General features: G+C 53.7%; 2 protein-coding genes and 1 non-coding gene across 3 annotated transcripts; 1 reads left to right on the top strand and 2 right to left on the bottom strand.

The window, feature by feature from the left end:
* The first annotated feature begins 2,747 nt into the window (after positions 1 to 2,747).
* Positions 2,748 to 2,846, top strand: BDZ83DRAFT_t308. Its single transcript has one exon. It is a non-coding gene; the product is annotated as a tRNA-Ser (tRNA).
* Positions 2,847 to 3,081: 235 nt separating this feature from the next.
* Positions 3,082 to 4,378, bottom strand: BDZ83DRAFT_182536 (uncharacterized protein). The gene is made up of 3 exons (XM_060501532.1): positions 4,220 to 4,378; positions 3,359 to 3,942; positions 3,082 to 3,271 (listed from the first exon to the last, which is right to left on the bottom strand). Exon 2 carries the CDS (start codon positions 3,886 to 3,888, stop codon positions 3,364 to 3,366), a length of 525 nt encoding a protein of 174 aa, XP_060358025.1. The 5' UTR covers positions 3,889 to 3,942; positions 4,220 to 4,378; the 3' UTR covers positions 3,082 to 3,271; positions 3,359 to 3,363.
* A 1,308-nt stretch (positions 4,379 to 5,686) lies between these two features.
* Positions 5,687 to 7,163, bottom strand: BDZ83DRAFT_758244 (uncharacterized protein; the record flags this gene model as incomplete). The annotated part of the gene is made up of 4 exons (XM_060515003.1): positions 5,687 to 5,749; positions 5,807 to 6,365; positions 6,418 to 6,933; positions 6,982 to 7,163. The coding sequence occupies 4 exons, from the start codon at positions 7,161 to 7,163 to the stop codon at positions 5,687 to 5,689; spliced, it is 1,320 nt and encodes a 439-aa protein (XP_060358024.1).
* Between the last annotated feature and the right edge of the window lie 11,181 nt (positions 7,164 to 18,344).

The following is an 18,344-nucleotide window of genomic DNA, read 5'->3' as shown; positions in this document are numbered from 1 at the left end:
CCAGAAGGCCGGCAGGGATGCCTCCAAGCCCGGGTCCTGGCGGCCGATCGCGCTCCTCTCGTGCTTGGGCAAAGGACTCGAGAGACTAATAGCCAGAAGGATGGCTTCTCTGGCGATTGTCGAGCGCATCGTCAGTCCGCAACAGATCGGAGCTCTACAAGGCAGGTCAGCCGTCGATCTGACGACCTGCCTCGCCCACGATATCGAAACGGCCCTCCTAAAAGGGCTCACGGCGACGCTTCTGACTATGGACGTAAAAGGGGCGTTCGACTCCGTCCTTCGGAACCGGCTCGTCATTAGACTGCGTCAGCAGGGATGGCCACACGGCTTGATTAGACTCATCTTCAGCTTCTGCTGCAACCGCATCGCCAGAGTCCGACTGGAAGAAAGCACGACGGAATACTTTCCTCTGTCATGCGGGCTGCCTCAGGGGTCGCCACTATCTCCCATCGTCTTTCTGCTCTACATCGCGGAGATCCTTGAAGACGACCCGGACGCGCGATTCGGGTACGCGGACGACATCGCCACTCTGGCCATCAGCCCCTCCCTGGAGAGCAACGTCGCAATACTCAACCGAAGCGCAGCCGGCATTCTCAGATGGGGCTCGGAGAACAAGGTCTCCTTCGACCCGAGCAAGTGCGAGGTCATCCACTTTACTAGGAAGCACAGCCAGCCAGCGGAGCTGCCAGAGGTCAGGGCGGGGGATTTGGTGGTCAAGGCCTCGACAAATCCTGTACGCTGGCTGGGTGTCTGGTTCGACAAGAGACTGTCCTTCCGGCACCACGTCGACACAAGAGTAGCTGCGGCAAAGAAGGCAGCTCAACACCTGAGGCAGCTTACAAACACAAAGAGAGGACTGCCAGCGGCCGCCGTGCGAAAAGCCGTCGTCTCCTACGTACTGCCGATCGCGCTCTTCGGCGCCGAAACATGGTACGCAGGTATCACGAAGCCGGCTTCGAGACGCCAAGCGGAGACAGACACGAGTCCGCCTTTCCAAGGAAGACCCGTCAACACAGGCCAGAAGGGGCTCGTGCAGAAGATCGACAGCGTCATTACAGCGGCAGCAAGGATCGTTCTACCTGTCTGGAGGACAACGCCAACCAGTAGCCTCCTCCGAGACGCCGGCTTACCGTCAGCCAAAGTCGCCTTAGAAGGCGTCCGTTTACGGGCCGCAGTCCGACTACAGAGGATTGATCGCCGACACCCGCTAGTCGCGCGGCTCTCCCAGCAGGGACAGCAACAGACGAGACTACAACGGACGGCTGAACTTCTGCCAAGATGCGGAAGACCAACGTTCCTCCAATCACAGTACCTGCCAAGCTCACAGGATCAGATAGTAGTTCAATGCAAAGAAGAGGCTGCGAAAGCTTTCGAGCGCTGGCTAAAGACAGTACCGGAAAGCCATATGATCGTCTTCTCGGACGGCTCCAGGGCGACGAACGGAGCCGTGGGGTACGGCTTCGTCATCTACCGAGACTCCAAACGCATAGCGCAAGGGTGCGGCCGACTCGGACTAGCAGAAGTGTTCGACGCCGAGGTCGAAGGGGCGCGAACCGGCCTCAGAAGGGCTCTGCTCACCAATCGCGGTCATCCAATCCACATATGTATCGACAACACCAGCGTTATACAAGGCATCCGCGGCAAGGCGCCGGACTCGTCACAAGACGCGTTCCTCGAAATCCAAGAAGCGGCCAGGATATTTGATATACGGACGCACTGGTCCCCGGGACACCAGGGCATCGAAGGAAACGAGGCCGCGGACCGGCTGGCCAAAGAAGGAACGACACTGCCGGCGCGGATGGGTCAAATGGCAACACTAGCGGGCATCAAGCGGCTTGCAAGGGAAAAATTACAAAGCCAGCACAGGAGATGGTGGTATAAAGAGCGAAGGCCGCGGTACGCGGACTTGGGGCTTGAGGCAGCTCTGTCCAGCCCTCCTGAACTGGCCTTGCCGCGGGCTACGTTACATCACCTGCTGGCGGCACGATCGGGTCACGGGGACTTCGAGCAATATCACCGACGTTTCAACCACGACGACGCTCTAATGATGTGCTCTTGTGGAGAGGCGAAAGACGTGGACCACCTGGTCTACTGTCGACTAACGCTGGCGAGGAGGCAACGGTGGCCGACCCTCCACTCTCGCAGTATGCCCGAGCCCATAGGTCCTATGGGATCTCTCGAGGCCTACTTCAAGAGATTAATCACCGACCCACGAGGCTTCGAGGCCTTTCTCCGCGTGACGGACTTCTTCCAGAAGATCTGTCTGCGGTAGCAGCATCCACACCTAGGTAGATGTGAGTGCGGACTACAAAGAACCTCCCGATTCCAAGGGACGATTTGGGAAAGAATGAAACTGGGGCACCAGCGGGAACCGGGGACAGACAGAACGCGTAGTGGCCACAAGGCATGATTTGGAGGACGATGTAAAGAGACGACGTACTGTAGAGTAGGTAGCCTTGGCTCACGGCCCTCCACGCCATATACCCTTCGGGAGGTCTGCGGTAAGGGCTCTAGCCCGGCCGCCACGGCGTTAAATACAACAACAACAACAACAACAACAACAACACTCTTAGAAGTACATGTAATTTAGACCTTTTCTGTATCAAAAGGAGCTCTGAGAACAGGAACGCACCGCTCACGAGCGTGGAGCTGCACCATCATGCACCTGCTGCCGAAAAACGCGGCATGCAGCATCGAGCCACGCCTAACATCGCCATTACCCGGTCTAGACTCCACATTCAACGTATGGCAACATGGCCGAGTGGTCCAAGGCGATAGACTTGAATTGTTCACGATTCTGACATCTATTATCTTCGGATGCGCAGGTTCGAACCCTGCTGTTGTCGCAAATGTTTTGGTCCAGCAGGCTTTCACGATTTGTTTTTAAGTTTTGTGGCCAGTACAGTTGGATGAGGAAACCTAGATGACCAGTTATCGTGGTTACGGCTTGCTCACAAGTGTGGACTCCGATACGGAAGGTACATGCGGCACATCAACGGAGCAGCAATCTCATGGTGTAACTACACTTCCGTATTCTTACAAAAACTTCGAGCCATTGCCGAGCGTCAACTGATCTCTTGACTATGGCCTCGAAAAATTGTGCGAAGCAATTCACCATTTATTGCAGTCAAGTAGCTAGCGTGCATTGAACCTGACATGACCTGGCACTTTTCCCAAAGCCAGAGTGCCTCCCCCCTCCCCCCCTCCCCCCATTGGCATTAAATATTAGAACCACGATCCAGAGAACTCCCCGCTCCCAGGTTCGTCACCGCTACAGACACAGCATAAGGTTAGCCTGCAGGGTTCACATGGCAATCAGTCACAGGGTAGAGAAAAACAGAAAAGTTAGACAACATACGACTATCAGCAGCCGTCCGGCCGTTCAGAAAGGCACTGGTCCATGCAGTGATTGCCCACAATAGCACCATACACCTTGCCAGAGACGTAGCTGCGCATGATGTCACGGCAGTTATCATACACAATCTCCGCGGCGGGGACGAGCTCCGCGACGGGCGTCGGCTTGTCAATGAAGGCGGTCCAGCTGACGCAGCAACGCGCCGTCTCGATCTCGAGACAGTAGTCCTGCGGGGTACCGCGGATCATGTCGTTGGCCTTGTCCGTCTTGAGGACCTTGATGAGGCGGTAGCAGATACTGGCCATGGCCTGATGGCTCTTGTCGCAGACAAGCTCGTTCTCGCCGCACATGGCGGACGAGGGCTCGCCGGCGTCGTTGGCGATGGCGACAGTGCCGTCCTCACCGGCGGCGGCGGCGGCGGGGGTCTGGGTAATGGTGATGTCGGTGTAGTTCTTGCGGCCCCAGACGGAGAAAGTGCCGATGTCGTTGGTGTAGAGATCGAGGACGATGCGCGAGGGAAACTCGGCCTCCATGGCGAACACGGCCTCCGCTTTAGGGAGTAGGTGAGGTGGCAGAGCTCTCGCAACCTGCATGTTGGCACTCAGCGCCGTGTTAGCCTCTGGGATAATCATCTTGACGACGGTGTGCTATCCATGATTAGTTGTCTGTGTTATACTTGATAAGACTTGATATGAAATTACCTCGAAGGCGAGATTGCCTCGACTTGCTTGTGTGAAGGGAAAGCTGTGAAAGAGGGAAAATAGAACTGCGAAAGGCAGCCCGTCCGCCGCTGGATTTATACACGCCGTAGGATGGAAAATATGTGACCTGTATGTGTGCGTGTGGCTGACAGAAAATTCGTACTCGGAGGCAAACAGAGAGCGGAACGAGAGAGCAAGAGGGTAGAGCCCTCGAACCAAAGGAGTGCAGGAGATTAGTATCTCGAGTGTGGGAAGGAAAGAATGCCGCCAAGGTCACGGTTCTTGTAAAAGCATATCGACTGGTAGACCACCCTGCTAGAAAGAAAATGGCCTTTCCGCGGACCGGGGCACGGGGGATTGGGTTCTTTTCTAGACAGGCCGTAGTTGCGGGCTCCGAGACCTGCCCGGCAAGGCCCAAGGCAACGAATGATCTGTCATGGATAGTAATGCCAGGGATAAACACCCATTAAGGCGATGTTGGGTCAGGAATCAAATAGTGTAAGTGGCTGCATCTTCTGCACCGTACACAAAACCTAATGCGTCCTCGCCGCAAGGGTATCTGCCCTCGTACGTCCCTCTGCCCAACAGAACCTGCCAGCCTCCCACGATCCGATGGGGTTGCTCCATATGTGTTGCTTCGTACTGGCAGGCTGCAAGCCCTGCCCCTCTGGGGTGATATTAGGTTGAGCTGAGCAGGCACCCAGATTCCAGACCGATGAGTTGAAACTGAAATCTAGGAACTTAGAGAGGGGTGTACATCAGGGAGCATGCCATAGAGATAGGCTGGAATACACAGCCATTACAGTCACTCAAGTATCGAGGCAAAGTAACAAGGTTTGATGTTTTGACAAACTTGATTTCCCATAGACCCTCTGTGCCCAGAGTGGGAGTATCCCTATTCATCCACCAACGCCGTTCGCCCAACGTGGGAAGCCACTAGGTAAACCACACCAAGCAACCTACTTTTCGCCAACCGTATAGCGAGGCACACTTGCAAGTCCCTGGCCGAATGATCACCAAGATTTCTACACCATCACCATCGGATAGCGCCAACATGACCCTCTTATCCAGGGAAACAGACAACAGGTTGAAAGGACCATGATACAAGGCGAGGACGTATAGCCTCTTTAGTACTACAAGCCGCAACATATTCGTGAATGACAGAAGGGTATCGCAACTGCAGACCAATGACCGACCAACTAGCAAAGCAAACAACAGGATTGGTTCACACGCAGAACGGTCACGAACAAGTCAACATCGTGGCGAAAAAGCAAACTAAAAGCTAGGAAATCTCTGTTGGGGGGGTCCCGTGTGGAAGTAAGACGAATAGAAGGGGCAACCAAGTCGCAAAACCATCCGAACCCGACGCCCAAGACAAGCCCAGATGTCCAGAGAGGTAACTAAGGCCGCAAAGCATGCAATCGTCGTTCTCGTGATGTCTCACAATCGTATCCGCTATCCGTATGCCTAACATCAAACAAGTCCAAAGAAATATGTGTCATTCGCCCAGGTATCCATCGTGCAGCGTTAAGAGTCCAAGGCGGCGGCGGCAGCGAACGAAGAACGATGAGAGAAGCTCGAGAAAGGGTGAAGCAATAAGACAGATGAGAGGGCAACTCTCATTTTTTCCTCAAGTGCTCAACTTGAGCCCAGAGGCAAGGGGGCCGTCCAGGAGACCCTTAAAACCTTCGATCTACTACAGAGGATGTTAGCCCAGGTGTGTTCTGACACGTGACCCATGGATGCTTACCTGAGGAGGGGCACCAGGAGGGCCCTGAGGTCCCGGTGGGCCATGAGGACCCGGAGCACCGAAGTGAGCAGGTCCGTAGGCGCCAGGGCCGGGAGCCGGAGCGAAGTAGTGAGGTGGGGGAGGGGCAGGACGGTAGGGGGTACCAACACCAGAGTTGTTTTGGCTGCGGCCCCAGCTCAGACGGACACGAGAGTTTCCAATAGGGTATCCCTGCATCTGGTTGATGGCCATCTCAGCAGCGTGGCGGTGGACGAACTGGACGAAACCGCAGCCCTTTCCGGGCGGGATCTTGACGTAGGTGATCTCTCCGAATCCTTGGAAGAAGCTTCGGAGCTCATCCTCGGTGACGTAGCCAGACAGGCCACCAACGAAAACGGTCGTGTTGTTGGGGTCGGTGAACTGGTTCATCTGCTGACCAGGAGGGTTGTAGGGGGCTCCGTAAGCACCGCCGTACTGGGCGGGCGAGGGAACGCCGTAGAAGCCCTGCTGGTGAGGGGGGAGGCCAGGAGCCATCATCTGGTTACCATGGTGCTGCTGGTAAGGGCCGCCGTGGTTGCTTCTGCTCTCGTTAGCCTCAAATGATTCCAAATTAGCAAGACACGCAGACTCACCGGTTCTTGGGGGTGGCGGTGGAGATACGCATGGGGCGGTTGCCGCAGTAAACTCCCTGCATCTCCACAAGAGCACGCTGCTGGTCCTGCTCGTCGGTGAAACGGACAAATCCGTAGCCACGCGACTGTCCCGACATGGCATCGGTCATGATCTTAGCAGACTTGCAGGAGGGGAATCGCGCCTGGAAGAGAGACACGAGAACGTATTCGTTGACCTCAGGGCCAAGATCGCCAACGAAGATCGAGTACTCGGGACCACGGTCGTCGCGACGGTCGTTGATGCCGCCACCGGAAGCCCAGTTGAGCTTGAAGGCGCGGTTGGAGTTGGGGACGGGGGATCCGTTCAAAGTAAGGGCCTTGCTGGCGGCCTCGGACGAGGTGAACTCGACAAAGCAGTATCCGGCATTGCCCGAAGTCTTGTCACGAATGACCTTGACGTTGACGGGCTCTCCGGTGGCCGTCAAGAAGACACCCTTGATGAAGTTCTCATCCATCCAGGGCTCGAGCTCGCCCATCCTATATGTGTCAGTCAAAGCCACACAAAAATCGTGAATGATCACTCACCAGAGGGTGTTCTTATTCGCGTCCTGCTGGATGGGGGCCTGGCCGCCCGGAATCTCTCCGGAACCGTTGTTGCCGGGGAAGGGCATGCCGCCAGAGACGGGAGTACCGAAGCCATCGCCGTTAGCGTTGGGAGGGGGGGCACCGTTGCCCTGAGCGGGGTTGTAGGGGTTGATTCCGTCCATTTTGGTGGTGAAATAGTAAAGACAAGTTCAGAACTGTAGCTGTCCGCTTTCAAAAATGATTGATGGTTTCGAGAATCGAATCAGAACGACCTGAATTCAGACGCAAAACCTGGACTCCAAAGGGAACTTGGTAAAAAGTCGATTCTCTGACGCCTGCACGCCCAGTTGTGAAAACGAAAAATCGAGATGTCGCGGGATGTTCGTGCAAGAATGCTGTAGCCGCCGACTCAAGGAACCGAGCAATGCTTCAAATTCGACTTTTATGTCTGTTTCGCCGTGGCCAACGTGAACTTTGAACGGTTCGAGAAAAGGTCAGAGGAAGAATCCGAAATGATTGGACCTAGCGATGGTTAGCGTTCAGATATACACATGTCATCCGGCCAGCACGCAGTGGACAGTCGCAGTCACAGTCGCAGTCGCAGTCAATCCGCCGTTGTTCGTCCAGTAGCTGCGTCAGGGGGTATCATCATGAGTGGCCGTCGAAAGTCTAGCACATGCGGCGTGTGTCCACAATGCGGGTCGAGGTTGTAGGCGGCAGAGATGTCCCAGGCGGTTCTTCGCAGGAGGACACTTGAAGGCAGATCTGGTGCAGAGAGCTTGCAAGACCTTCATTCGCATACCTGCTTGCAATTGAAGTGTAGCAAAATAGGTCTTGAGGACGCGATGGCCGGGCAACCTTTTGATGCAATGGATGGAAGTCGTCTGACCATCTGCCTTTCGCGAGACACGTCATCTTCTCAACGAGAGGTCTTGGTGACACAAGACCAGACATTGCCGTCTAGCCAAGTGCCACTTTCTCTGTCCTCGGTGTGCAATATCCTGCAGATCCAATCTTCTCCCCTCTCCAATATGTTGCTGCATTTCGGCTTGAAACTGAGCTTCAGGACGAAAGTGTCATGCCATACGTCAAGACGATATTGCAGAAGCTCGTAACGAGGCCATCCTTCCCTGCCCATGGCTGAAAGAAGCTATGGGACACGGTGCCGCGGGCGAGGTAAGACGGGACTTGCGGATTTTTCGAGTGCGGGGGTGGGAAGGGCTGGTTGCTGATGGTGCATATTGCGCTTCCTCGGGCGTCTGACGGTGACGACTCGTTGCAGGACACGTCGAGGCTGAATGGCTTCGGCATTTGGTTGTCGATCTTCAACCGCGATCCGGGATGATCCACGATGCATGGAGGGGTTCGATGATGCGCCCAGAACCGCAATCCCATATTTTCTCCGGCCACCATCCTCCAGAACCGCTCTTGGGGTCAATTCGAGGCGAGCGACGTCGATGTGCTCAGCAGCGGATTGCCGAGGATGCCGAAGGCCGGATGGTCGGACACGAGCGTACGATTTGCGACTGCGGCTGCGGCTGCGGTTGCGGATGCGACTGCGAGAATGCGACGGAGGAGGGGAAGGAGAGTATGGGCAGAGAGGTAGGAAGAGACAATGAGGTAGAGAGAGACAGAGCATTGATTACTTACTTTTGGGCGCCAACAAAAAGACTCTTTTTCCGGATGACCAGGAAGAAACGTCGTGCGACTCGTAAGGAGGGTGAGTGAGAGTGGTGAGGAGGAAGAATAACAGAGTAATTTTCGTGTCGAGGGAGGAATTTGGGAATGGGGGGGTTAAACGACGTGGGAGGAACCGGACAAGGAAGTTGCGCGCAGAGATTTTTTTTTTCGCAGCTGGTGAAGGCCGTGGATCTCGCTCTAGTCAGTGGTGACGTGAGGTGGACAAAAAACGCGGCAGCTGGAGCAGCACGGATTTCTTTTGCAACAACCAAGACAATCGCTGAAAAGGATGCTTTCGATTTTGAGCAAAACCCGCAGAGCAACGCAGAGGAGCAGAGCAGATCGCAGAGAGCAGACAGAGAGACGACAGAAGAGGCAGAGAGAGGTGCAACTCTAAAGAAAGAGGAAGAAGGAGAAATGGACGATGATGGGGGTAGAGGGGGGAGTGGGAAGAAGAAGGAACCAAGGGAAGGGAAAGTGGAAGGAAAAGGAAGAGAGCGAGACCACCTAACGAGAGACCACCAGGTAGGTACCTTCCTTACTCACTGGCAACCATGGAGGATGCAGGCGCAGGCGCAGGCTCGGGACGTAGAATGTGGGTTTTTGGGCGAGGGGGAAAGGGAAAGCACGACCTGAACTCTAGGGGTGAGAGGGGGTGTGCGAGGCGGAAGGAAGGCAGGCAGGTACCTTCCTGGGTATTGACTGTGTGTGCGTGTGTGCGCAAGAACCTAAGATTGTGTGTGTGTATGTGTGTGTGGGTGTGGAAGGAACTTTGGGCCCTTAGGGTGAGGTGAGCTAAGGTACCTTGAGGTAAGGTAGGGGATGGCAAGGGCAGGTAATGGAAGGTATGAAAGACAGTGGTCGGAAGTATCTGCAAGTACCTTTACTTTTTTCCGAAGCACTTGTCTACATACTTGGCTATTCTTTCTGTCTGTTTCTCCCGTTTTTTCCGTCTCTGTTTTGCGTGTCTCTGGTCCTGTTGCTGAGGACAGCAAGTGCTGTGCCCGGTGCCTAAGACAGCTGGAGGTATGGATGTCTGTCTGTCTGTCTGTGTGCGTGAGGTGTGGTGCTTTGCGTGCCTCCCCAGCTCTTCGGAGCAAGCAGGGCAAGGTACCTCTTAGCTTAGACTCTACTTTTTGCAAGGTACCGGTGGGAGCAGGTAGGTACTTCTCCCAAAGGTAAGGAAGGTACGGATATGGAGTCGAGGTTGAGGTGCCTTGAAAGTTGAGGGCAGGTGGAGCATCAGCAGAAGACGAGCCTGTTTCCTTACGTATCTACCTCAACTTAAGCCGCACTTTACTGCGTGTGTACTAGCCGGGTGCATCTCAGCAAGCAAGCGCACCGGGTCAATCCAAGTCAGCCGCAGCAGAGAGAACCTAAGAGGCTCAGACTCCAAATCGACGAAGCAGCAAGTGGGCAGGTCTCCATTGGCCATAGGTCCATGGAGGGTTGGAGTGGGTCCGGTGTCGGTGCTGATGCCGTGCGTTGGAGCTGGTCGAGCCGTGGCTGCCACCAGCGAGCTTTAATAGAACGCCGGCAACAGGCGGACTCGCATCGCGCTTCTCAGGTCAGGTACGTGCATCTACGGAAACAGCACGAGACGCCCAAAGGTGTTTTTTCCCCTGGTCTACTCTTATTTGTCCAGGTCGTCAGAGGTACGAGCATTGGATAGGTAGGTACCTTATATCGATATATCGATGACATTTTGTGAGGTGGTAAGTCCTCTCAGGGCTGGCCTGGGGCATCCACCTCGTGACTCCGAGGCCAGATTAACGAATGAGAAATGGGGTGTCGTGTGTGTGGGAAGGAGTGAAAGGAATAGAGCCGACAGGTACGGAGTACAAGCACAGGTGCAGGTGCAGCTGACAACCCTCGCGGCAAGTGACAACCAACCCTCCTCGCAACATTTTCGTTCAGGTCTGGGAAGGAATTTGCGCTTCCCGTGTTCCTTCCACCTGGCCGCTTACCATTCAACTCGATATACCGATGCAATAGGGAATAAGCTCTTTCCGTCCGTCCGTTCATGCCCAATTGATAATGAATTGGCGCGTGCTCTGTCCGTGTTACCCTGCCCCAGAGAAAGAACGAATGAAGAGCGTCCCAATCCAATCCGGTCCAGCTTGTCCAGGTTCTTTGCACCTTGCAACTGACAACTGTACGAAAAGACTGCGGGCAGCAGAGGCTTAACCTCGGAGGCTCAGGCTGGCCAGGTCACTCTCTGGTCGTGTCAACGTGGACTTGCCCTGACAGGAAAGGCATCCCGGCTCCTGCCCTCGCGTCCCCCCGTCTGCCTGAAAACCTTGTTGCTGCTCATGGGCTCCATCTTTTGCATCCTTTTTTGACTCCGCGACTCCGTCCGGTTTCTTGCGCGGGCCTATTTCGCTCCCCATGTGTCTCTGTATCTTCTTCCTCAAGCTGCATGCTGTACCATTAACGCAAGATGTACATAGATCGTCCCAAAGCCAGACGATCAAAAAAAAAGAGACTTTCAGTCACTTTTGATGCATGCCGCCGGCTATAGCCAATCTACGATCTTGCACCAAAACGACGGTACCTTAGGCCTCATTAGGGCGAGGTAGGGCAATCCTCCGGGCAGATCATACGGGGGCGGGAGAGACACGCTAAGCGGAAAACGCAGTTGCCCTACGTTGACGCCTCGTCTCGCCTGCCTTACCTTGCCGTGCTTGCCTTAGCTGGAGGGGAGCTCACGGCGCGAATCCCAGTACGTACCGGATCAAGACGCGAAATGGCGTCACGAAAAAGGGAGGAGCAGGGGTGGTCGCCGGATTGGGGAGGGGCTCTTTCCTTGACCCTGCAGCCAGGTGTCGCCTTATCCCCGATGCCTCATCTCAAAATCGGGAGGAAGGCACTACCTACCTACTTACTTCTGTAGGTACTTCAATATCACACTTTGACACGGCAGTGAATCCTCGGAGTTCGATCAAGCATCTGCGCAATATGCAATACCCAGTCTGCCAAAAATTCATCCTCAACAGATAATCCCCCATCATCACATCAATCAACCTCCTCAAATGCAGCCACCTTGGCGCATTGGCCCCATTAGCCTTATTGCAGACAGATCATCTCTCCCCCTTCACGATCGTCGGAAGCCCCAACCACGCCCGCCTCAGCAACGGGAATGCGAGCTGTCCTTCCTTCACTGCGAGTCTCGAGGACAATCATCTCAGGCTTTGCTTGCTTTTCCGGTCGACGCCATGCGAATTCACTCGCTACTCGCACCGCATCCAGCCGGACTCAAGCAACGTCGGCCCGGCAATGGTTCGCTTGAAATGCGCCGGCTCAGTCCCTCATTCCAGATGCCGCTCACCGATCGGGCCCTTCCCGCTCGCATGTCTCTCCCTAATCAGCCGCTGGCCGCTGGACGGACACGAACGACGAGATGGCGGATGCGACAAACACCATAGAGCGAGCTGCATACAAGACATGGGCCTCCTTTCATTTCTTTTTCCCGTCGCCGGCTTCCTCCACGGAAACCTCCTCGACAACTTCTACATGCGCCGGCCGACGTTAGTCTTCCAGGCTTGTTGACTCGCCTCCCCCCCCCCCCAAACTGTCCCAGAGCCAGCGTGACATGTCGTGATATTAACCTTTGCCGCAGCTGTCTTCGAGCCTTAACTCGCTAACCGATTGTGCGCGCACCATGTTTCGAAACAGTTCGACGGTGTCAGTTTCTGCTCCGATCCAAGGGCAGTCCTCGCTCTTGGCCACCCGTTTGCTCCTCCAACAGTGCAGAACACTCGGGCTTCTTCTGTCTGTGCAGCTGCCGCACAACCGCCATCATCTATAACGAGGAAGCCACTCTACAATTCTGTACGTAGGCTCGAATACCACTTCCAGCCACGAGATCAAAAAGCCATGCGCCAGAGTATTCTGGTGACACACGGTGGGCTTTGAAGTCGTGGCTTGCGATTTTCATTTTCCAACTCGTCATGACAGCCAGCTAGCAGGACCGTCACCGAAGATGACGGCCGGGCAGGAGGCCTGGCCGACCGGCCAACCTTGACAACGAAAAGACACGTCAAAAGGCTCTGCTATCGGCAAGGCATGGCTGCCTTGCCTTCCTCGGTACCCCCGTCCGGGAGATGGTCGAATAGCAGCTTTGACGTTGCACGGTACTTGCACTTCACTTTACGCGATGCCCATTTCCTGAACAGGTCACCCCTGGCTTACGGGTGACGTTGACCGAGGCATTGATTAATTGTTCATCTACGGATACTGATACTGTAGTCGTCAACTCCGAAAGCCCCAGCGGCCAGAACGGCCCCTCCTTCACGAAATCTGGTTAAAGCGCTGTCTCCGCGCCTTATTGACACGCTGGCACTCCGGCAGCTAAGGCACGCGTCTCCTTGTCCGGGACGGACGGCTTCGAGGTTCAACAAGGAGCCGAAGCCTCGGGATTTGGGCATCGTCTGCCGCTGTGCCGCCTCCACCCTGTCGGCTGATTGCCCGAGCGATGCCCAGTGGTGATCGTTTTCACGACTTCGAAAGGACTCAAAGCACAACGCGCGCGTCCGCCACAGATGTTATTCAGGATTGTCCATATTACGGATTCAATCCTGTTCGGATTGCTCAAGTTCTCATGTATTCAAAGGGTCGAAACTGTTGTCAGGCTTGCAGCATTTGCACAGCACCCAGTAGCACCCAGCACGACTCGCATGACGGTGAATTTCGGGTCTCTGTCGCATGCCGACTGACGCTTATTGGGCACATCATTGGCTTGACAGTTATTTTTCCCTGAGAAATGAAATCATGGGTTGGACTAGGGTGGAAGGGGGTGGCCGCATGAAGGAGAGTTCCCACTGCTACCGTGGATCGAGGTGTGTGGGAAGAGTTAGATCTCTGGGTTTTCTCGCCCTTGCCTGTCACTGGTCGCTGCCTCAACGCGCCATGTGGCCCGGCCACACTCAGAGACGCTGTGGGCTTGGATTGGTGGTGAGTTCAAATGACTCCCTTTCTCCTTCATTCCTACTCGTGGACAGTGGTATGCTGTGCGGGAGCTGTCTTTGTTAGTTCCCCTGTAGGTCTCGGCCGATAATGGGCATCAAGTATCACCCGCCAATTGATACCTCAGTCTGCCGTTGCTTGCTCCCGCGGCTCAAGTTGGGGCATGATTCAGCTCGCACTACCGGTAGCAATCTCCGACGCAACTCTTAAGAACTCGTCTTTTCGAGCCGATTGACGGCACCGTCCCCTGTCGTTCGTGCAGGTTAGCCAGCACACGGACGCAAACCTGGAACCTCTCTCTCAATATCCGTTTCTCCATACTGGTCGTCAGAAGAGTCTTCCTCAGCGACTGCTCAAGGCAGGCCTCAAAGAGGATTGGTGTCACAGGGGCATCAGCATATCCCTGCCCAACCGTGACCATTTCTGCGACGCATCAACGATCATACGAAGACACGCCTGGCAGCGGAAGAAAAAAAATTGTTCCATGTACATCATGCCCGTGGAGGACATTAGTCTCGATGCTAGCCCCAGTTGGTGTATTCCTTCTGGCAGCAGTGACTTGCGTCCTCATCAGCATGAAGACTAGCAGGGTTTGGCATGTCTCAACCGCATGTTGTTGCGACGAATCATCAGGGGGCTTTTGCAATTCCACCAGGTTCGTGAATGCATGTTCTCCCTCATCAGGACACGTATAGCAGCATCGTGACCTGCGCGCACCTCCTCTGGCAGGCAGGACTGGCGCGGGTGGGTGCGACGGGCAACTTGGTACAGAGTACCCCCTCAGAGGCTCAGACCACATTAATTGACGAAAGTGCTTCTCGAAGCCAAGCTGACAGGCACCTGACTGCTCACTCGGCCGTGTAGTTATTTCATCTGATGATCCAGGGTCACATTAGCAGACTACAGAGTCCAGGCTGCGAAGAAGCAATTTCCCTCCCTTTCTCGCGCCCTTCAGTTGCATTCCCCAGCTTTCGGAGAGCTCTAGGTACAGACTTCAGACCTTCGATCAGCAACTTTGTGCATACCACAGATAGGTCGGCGCTCTCTGTCTTGTCCAACTCCTACGCTCTATGGCTCCCTCGGTACTGGGCTAATTAGTCCGCAAACACATGGCCCCGGCGCCCACGGATTCAGTACTTAATAGGCCAAGGAAGCTGAAGGGCCAAGGAATAGCTCGTCGCGGGACTTACGCCCCGACGTTGAGGCACCAGCAGCTTGCCAGTTCGCATTTGTGCGATCACGCAGAACGAACCGGCTTCACTTTTAAGTCTTCTGCGGTTGCTTTGGTCTATTGCAACCGACGGGGCGTATGTCTAATGGATCGATGAGCGACAACCTCCGCCCTTGACTCGCGTCCCCAATTCTTGGTCTCATTCTTGGGCGGAACTTGGTGTACTGGTCGTATTCTTTCTTCTTCCCATCCCTCACCGGCTACCCGGCCATTGCGCTCAGGCAATGCAGCGGATACCACTGCTGACTGCTCAAGACGACATCGAGGTATCCTGCCGCAGCGCTTGAGATGGCACTATCGATGCCAGCTTTTTGCATCAACTAGAAGAGCAGGCATTTTCGTTCCTACCTTACGTACAGGCGGAGTCAGGATGGACTCGTCTAATTTTTCGACGATTTGAGGGACTGGTCGCAATACTGGGTGTCAATTGCAGCTCGCCAAACTTTCTGTTCGCAACCTCGTCCGTCATCAACCATGGAACATGAAGCCTCATTGGCTCGGGAATCTGCCATTGGATGGATCTTCGTCCCCAGATGGCTTGGGGGCTTGATGACAAAATACTTACGTTGTCGCCCAACTTCTCTTCCACCTAATCAGCTACAAAAACGGTAGGTTGGAGTTCGTACGGGATACCGATATGGGGTGGTCTTGCAAGCCTGGTAAAGCCTGGAAAATCCGTACCTTCCAGACCGCAAACTCTAAAAATGAGTTTCGGAACAGGAGCTAGTTGGGAAGTAGCGTCTTCGATTAAGTGTGGGTGTGTGGGAGTGTCAATGTGATGTGATGAGGTACAGGAAGACTTTGTCATGTGAAGCTGACTCTTTCCATGTTGCGGGGATGGTTTGGCGAGAGGGGAAGGGAAGTGGGAAGATGCAGTGTGATATCAGAAGGACAAATGTGAGTCCTTTTTGAGTTTCCTCTACACCTGCCAATGAGGTTTCTCCAATGGCACTTCGCGTTGGTGAGGTGGTGAAGGCGTCCTGGGATCATCTCTGTAGAGTTGTAGGACTCTCGGGATTTCGCTGTGTGCGTTTGGTGCATGCCAAAGTGGTGAATCGCTAGTTGATGTTCGTATATAGGCCGATCTCGGATCGATGTTTGTAGGATTGGGGAAGTGATGGGGTAAGGTAGGTACTGGACAACGTTGACGCGTCCATGTTGTACTCTGTGGTAGGTTGTAATCTTCCCCCGGGGCCCCGGAGCGGGCGCGCTTAGCGGGCGACTGTACCTTACGCCGGCCGCACGGCGCGCTTTCCATCAGCGAATACTGTGTCCCAGATGTGTTTTTGCTGAAACTGCCGCCAGGCTAGATTTTGACTAGGTTTGACAAGCAGATATCGTTGAGCCGGCTGGTAAAGGGGGAGAAAGGCTTCCTTTCTTGATGGTTTGAATGTGCATTTGAGGCCCTTGGTGTACAAGGGTACTAGTCAAATGATCTGCCGGGCGAAAGTCAATCAGACTATTTTTTTTTTTGCAATGACTTCGAACTGAGTTACATTGTGAGCGGGGTTCGTGTCTTTGAAAAGCGAGCGTTACATCTACTGGTTAGCGATATGGTTCATCGAGACGACGATGGGAGTTTGAGCCTACTGATTTACCACATGGTGTATTTGGTCACTGCCAGGGGTTTGAATGCTTGACTCAACAGAGTTGAGGCTGATTATTGAACCATCGGGGCCACAGCAATCTGATGAGTTGAGTTCGGCTGGAAGAAGACTCACACGTAGGTATGAGCTGAATGTTCATAGCGATAGGGGTCCTCGGTGTTCTCAGAAGGGCAATTGCACACATGCCCATCAGGGAGTGATGGTTTCGTCTCATGCGGTGTTGCAAAGGCTGCTAGTTACCTAGGTTCAAGGGGCTGACCTGGCACGTTAATGATTCTTCCTCATGTTGCAGTTTCGTCTGGGTGTGGTGTGAAGACGTCGCCTGGGATTGGTAGCCGGCAGTGAGAGACTAGGAAGCTCAGGATTTGCGATCTGTTCCGGACTAGCTATGTGAATCCGAGTTTGGCCGAATGGTCTTTTCATAAGGTACGTTGCCCTTCAGGAAATTTTTGAAGAGATACTGTACTTCTCCTTTTCGGTGTCTGCCGACATCGATTAAGAACAGGTTATCGCATAGGAAAATACATGTGTTAATTTCGACTCTCAACTGTGAGAAATGATGGACTCTTACCAAGCACCTTGCAGGAGTTGGGGGCATTACATTGCAGAATTTTGTCAATACCTTCGCTGGTATGGGATCTTCAACATACTTACTCGACTAGATGAGAGTCAGGAACGATGGCGAGCTTTACAATATTTAGTTTAAATTGACAATCTCGCTTCGTACCTGCAAGAAAACAATGCTATTGACGCCACTGGGAATCATGCAAGCCACACCCAAGATCTAAGCAGTCTCTGACAAACAGCATGGCGAGCTATGCGTTTTTGGTAGTTCCAAGACCTCGGTATACTGCCGGACACCTCCAAACATCAGTGACGATTGGCTACCCGTCCAACTCTGAAGGTGATAATTCCAGAAGTGTGCTTCTACTGCAATTGGCTCAATTGTCTTTGATCGCATCAATATAACGCAATGCGGATGGAAACACATGTGATAACCCCGACGTTGTTCATCAAATCGAATGAAGTTCATGGTTCATCCGGCCTTGGCCTCAGTCGTGGAAACACCTCGCAACTTGTGGTAACAACAGATATAGTGGAAGATAGATATAGACAGATAAATAGTCCATACAATTCGGGTCGATGGAGGAAGTTGATGTATTGACAAATCAAAAGAAATCTTGCGTTTGCGCTTGTGGCTCAATGACTTAATGTACCAGCAAACGGGGAAGCTTTCGGTGAACTCTTCCCAAGGTCGTCATGTCATACAATTACATACCTAGTCACACCAAACAGTGCCTACTTGTTAAAACAACTCTCAGCTTTCAGCAGAAGGTGATGAACCCAGATTCTCGTTATCTTTCGACTATTCTAAATCGTATACAATTTCTCAAACTTCATCAAGAGTCCAACGCCTTTTTTTTTGTACTTGCGGCTCTTTCATAAGAGAGTCTTAAATCTAAGTTCTGCATACTTCGTTGCGTTTAAAGAACTTGGAATCAAGGCTCTAACTCCAATTTCCTTTGACACCAATTCACAGCTCGACCTAGCGCTCTATCGTCTGCCTGAAGCAAAGTGCACATATCGAGGCCGTTACCATTACGAGCGATGTGACTTAACCAAACGAGTGTTTGACCATTTCTGTGACGAAGAATTAATGAGGGGCACTGAGGTAAGGTATAAAGAGCATCCGCGTGAAGCTTGATTGCCTGCATTATGACATCTTTGCCCTTGCAAGCAGAGGGAGAGGTGGGATAGGATTTCCCTTCCCGTCGGACTGCCGCGATTCGCCTGGGCCATATGTGAAAAATGCTCCATCTACCTTCCCACTTCGCCTTGTTCTTTATGGTCAAGGTATAGATCTCATATCACCTCATCTC

The sequence above is a fragment of the Colletotrichum acutatum genome (genome assembly GCF_030867785.1).
Source record: "Colletotrichum acutatum strain CBS 112980 chromosome Unknown BDZ83scaffold_212, whole genome shotgun sequence".
NCBI lineage: Eukaryota > Fungi > Ascomycota > Sordariomycetes > Glomerellales > Glomerellaceae > Colletotrichum > Colletotrichum acutatum.
Note: the sequence above shows the minus strand (reverse complement) of the source record. Positions and strands in the feature narration are given on the sequence as shown.

What these genes read in the sequence shown, in the direction of transcription:
- BDZ83DRAFT_182536 (XM_060501532.1), bottom strand. Translation starts at nt 3,888, where the DNA reads ATGGAGGCCGAGTTTCCCTCGCGCATCGTCCTCGATCTCTACACCAAC.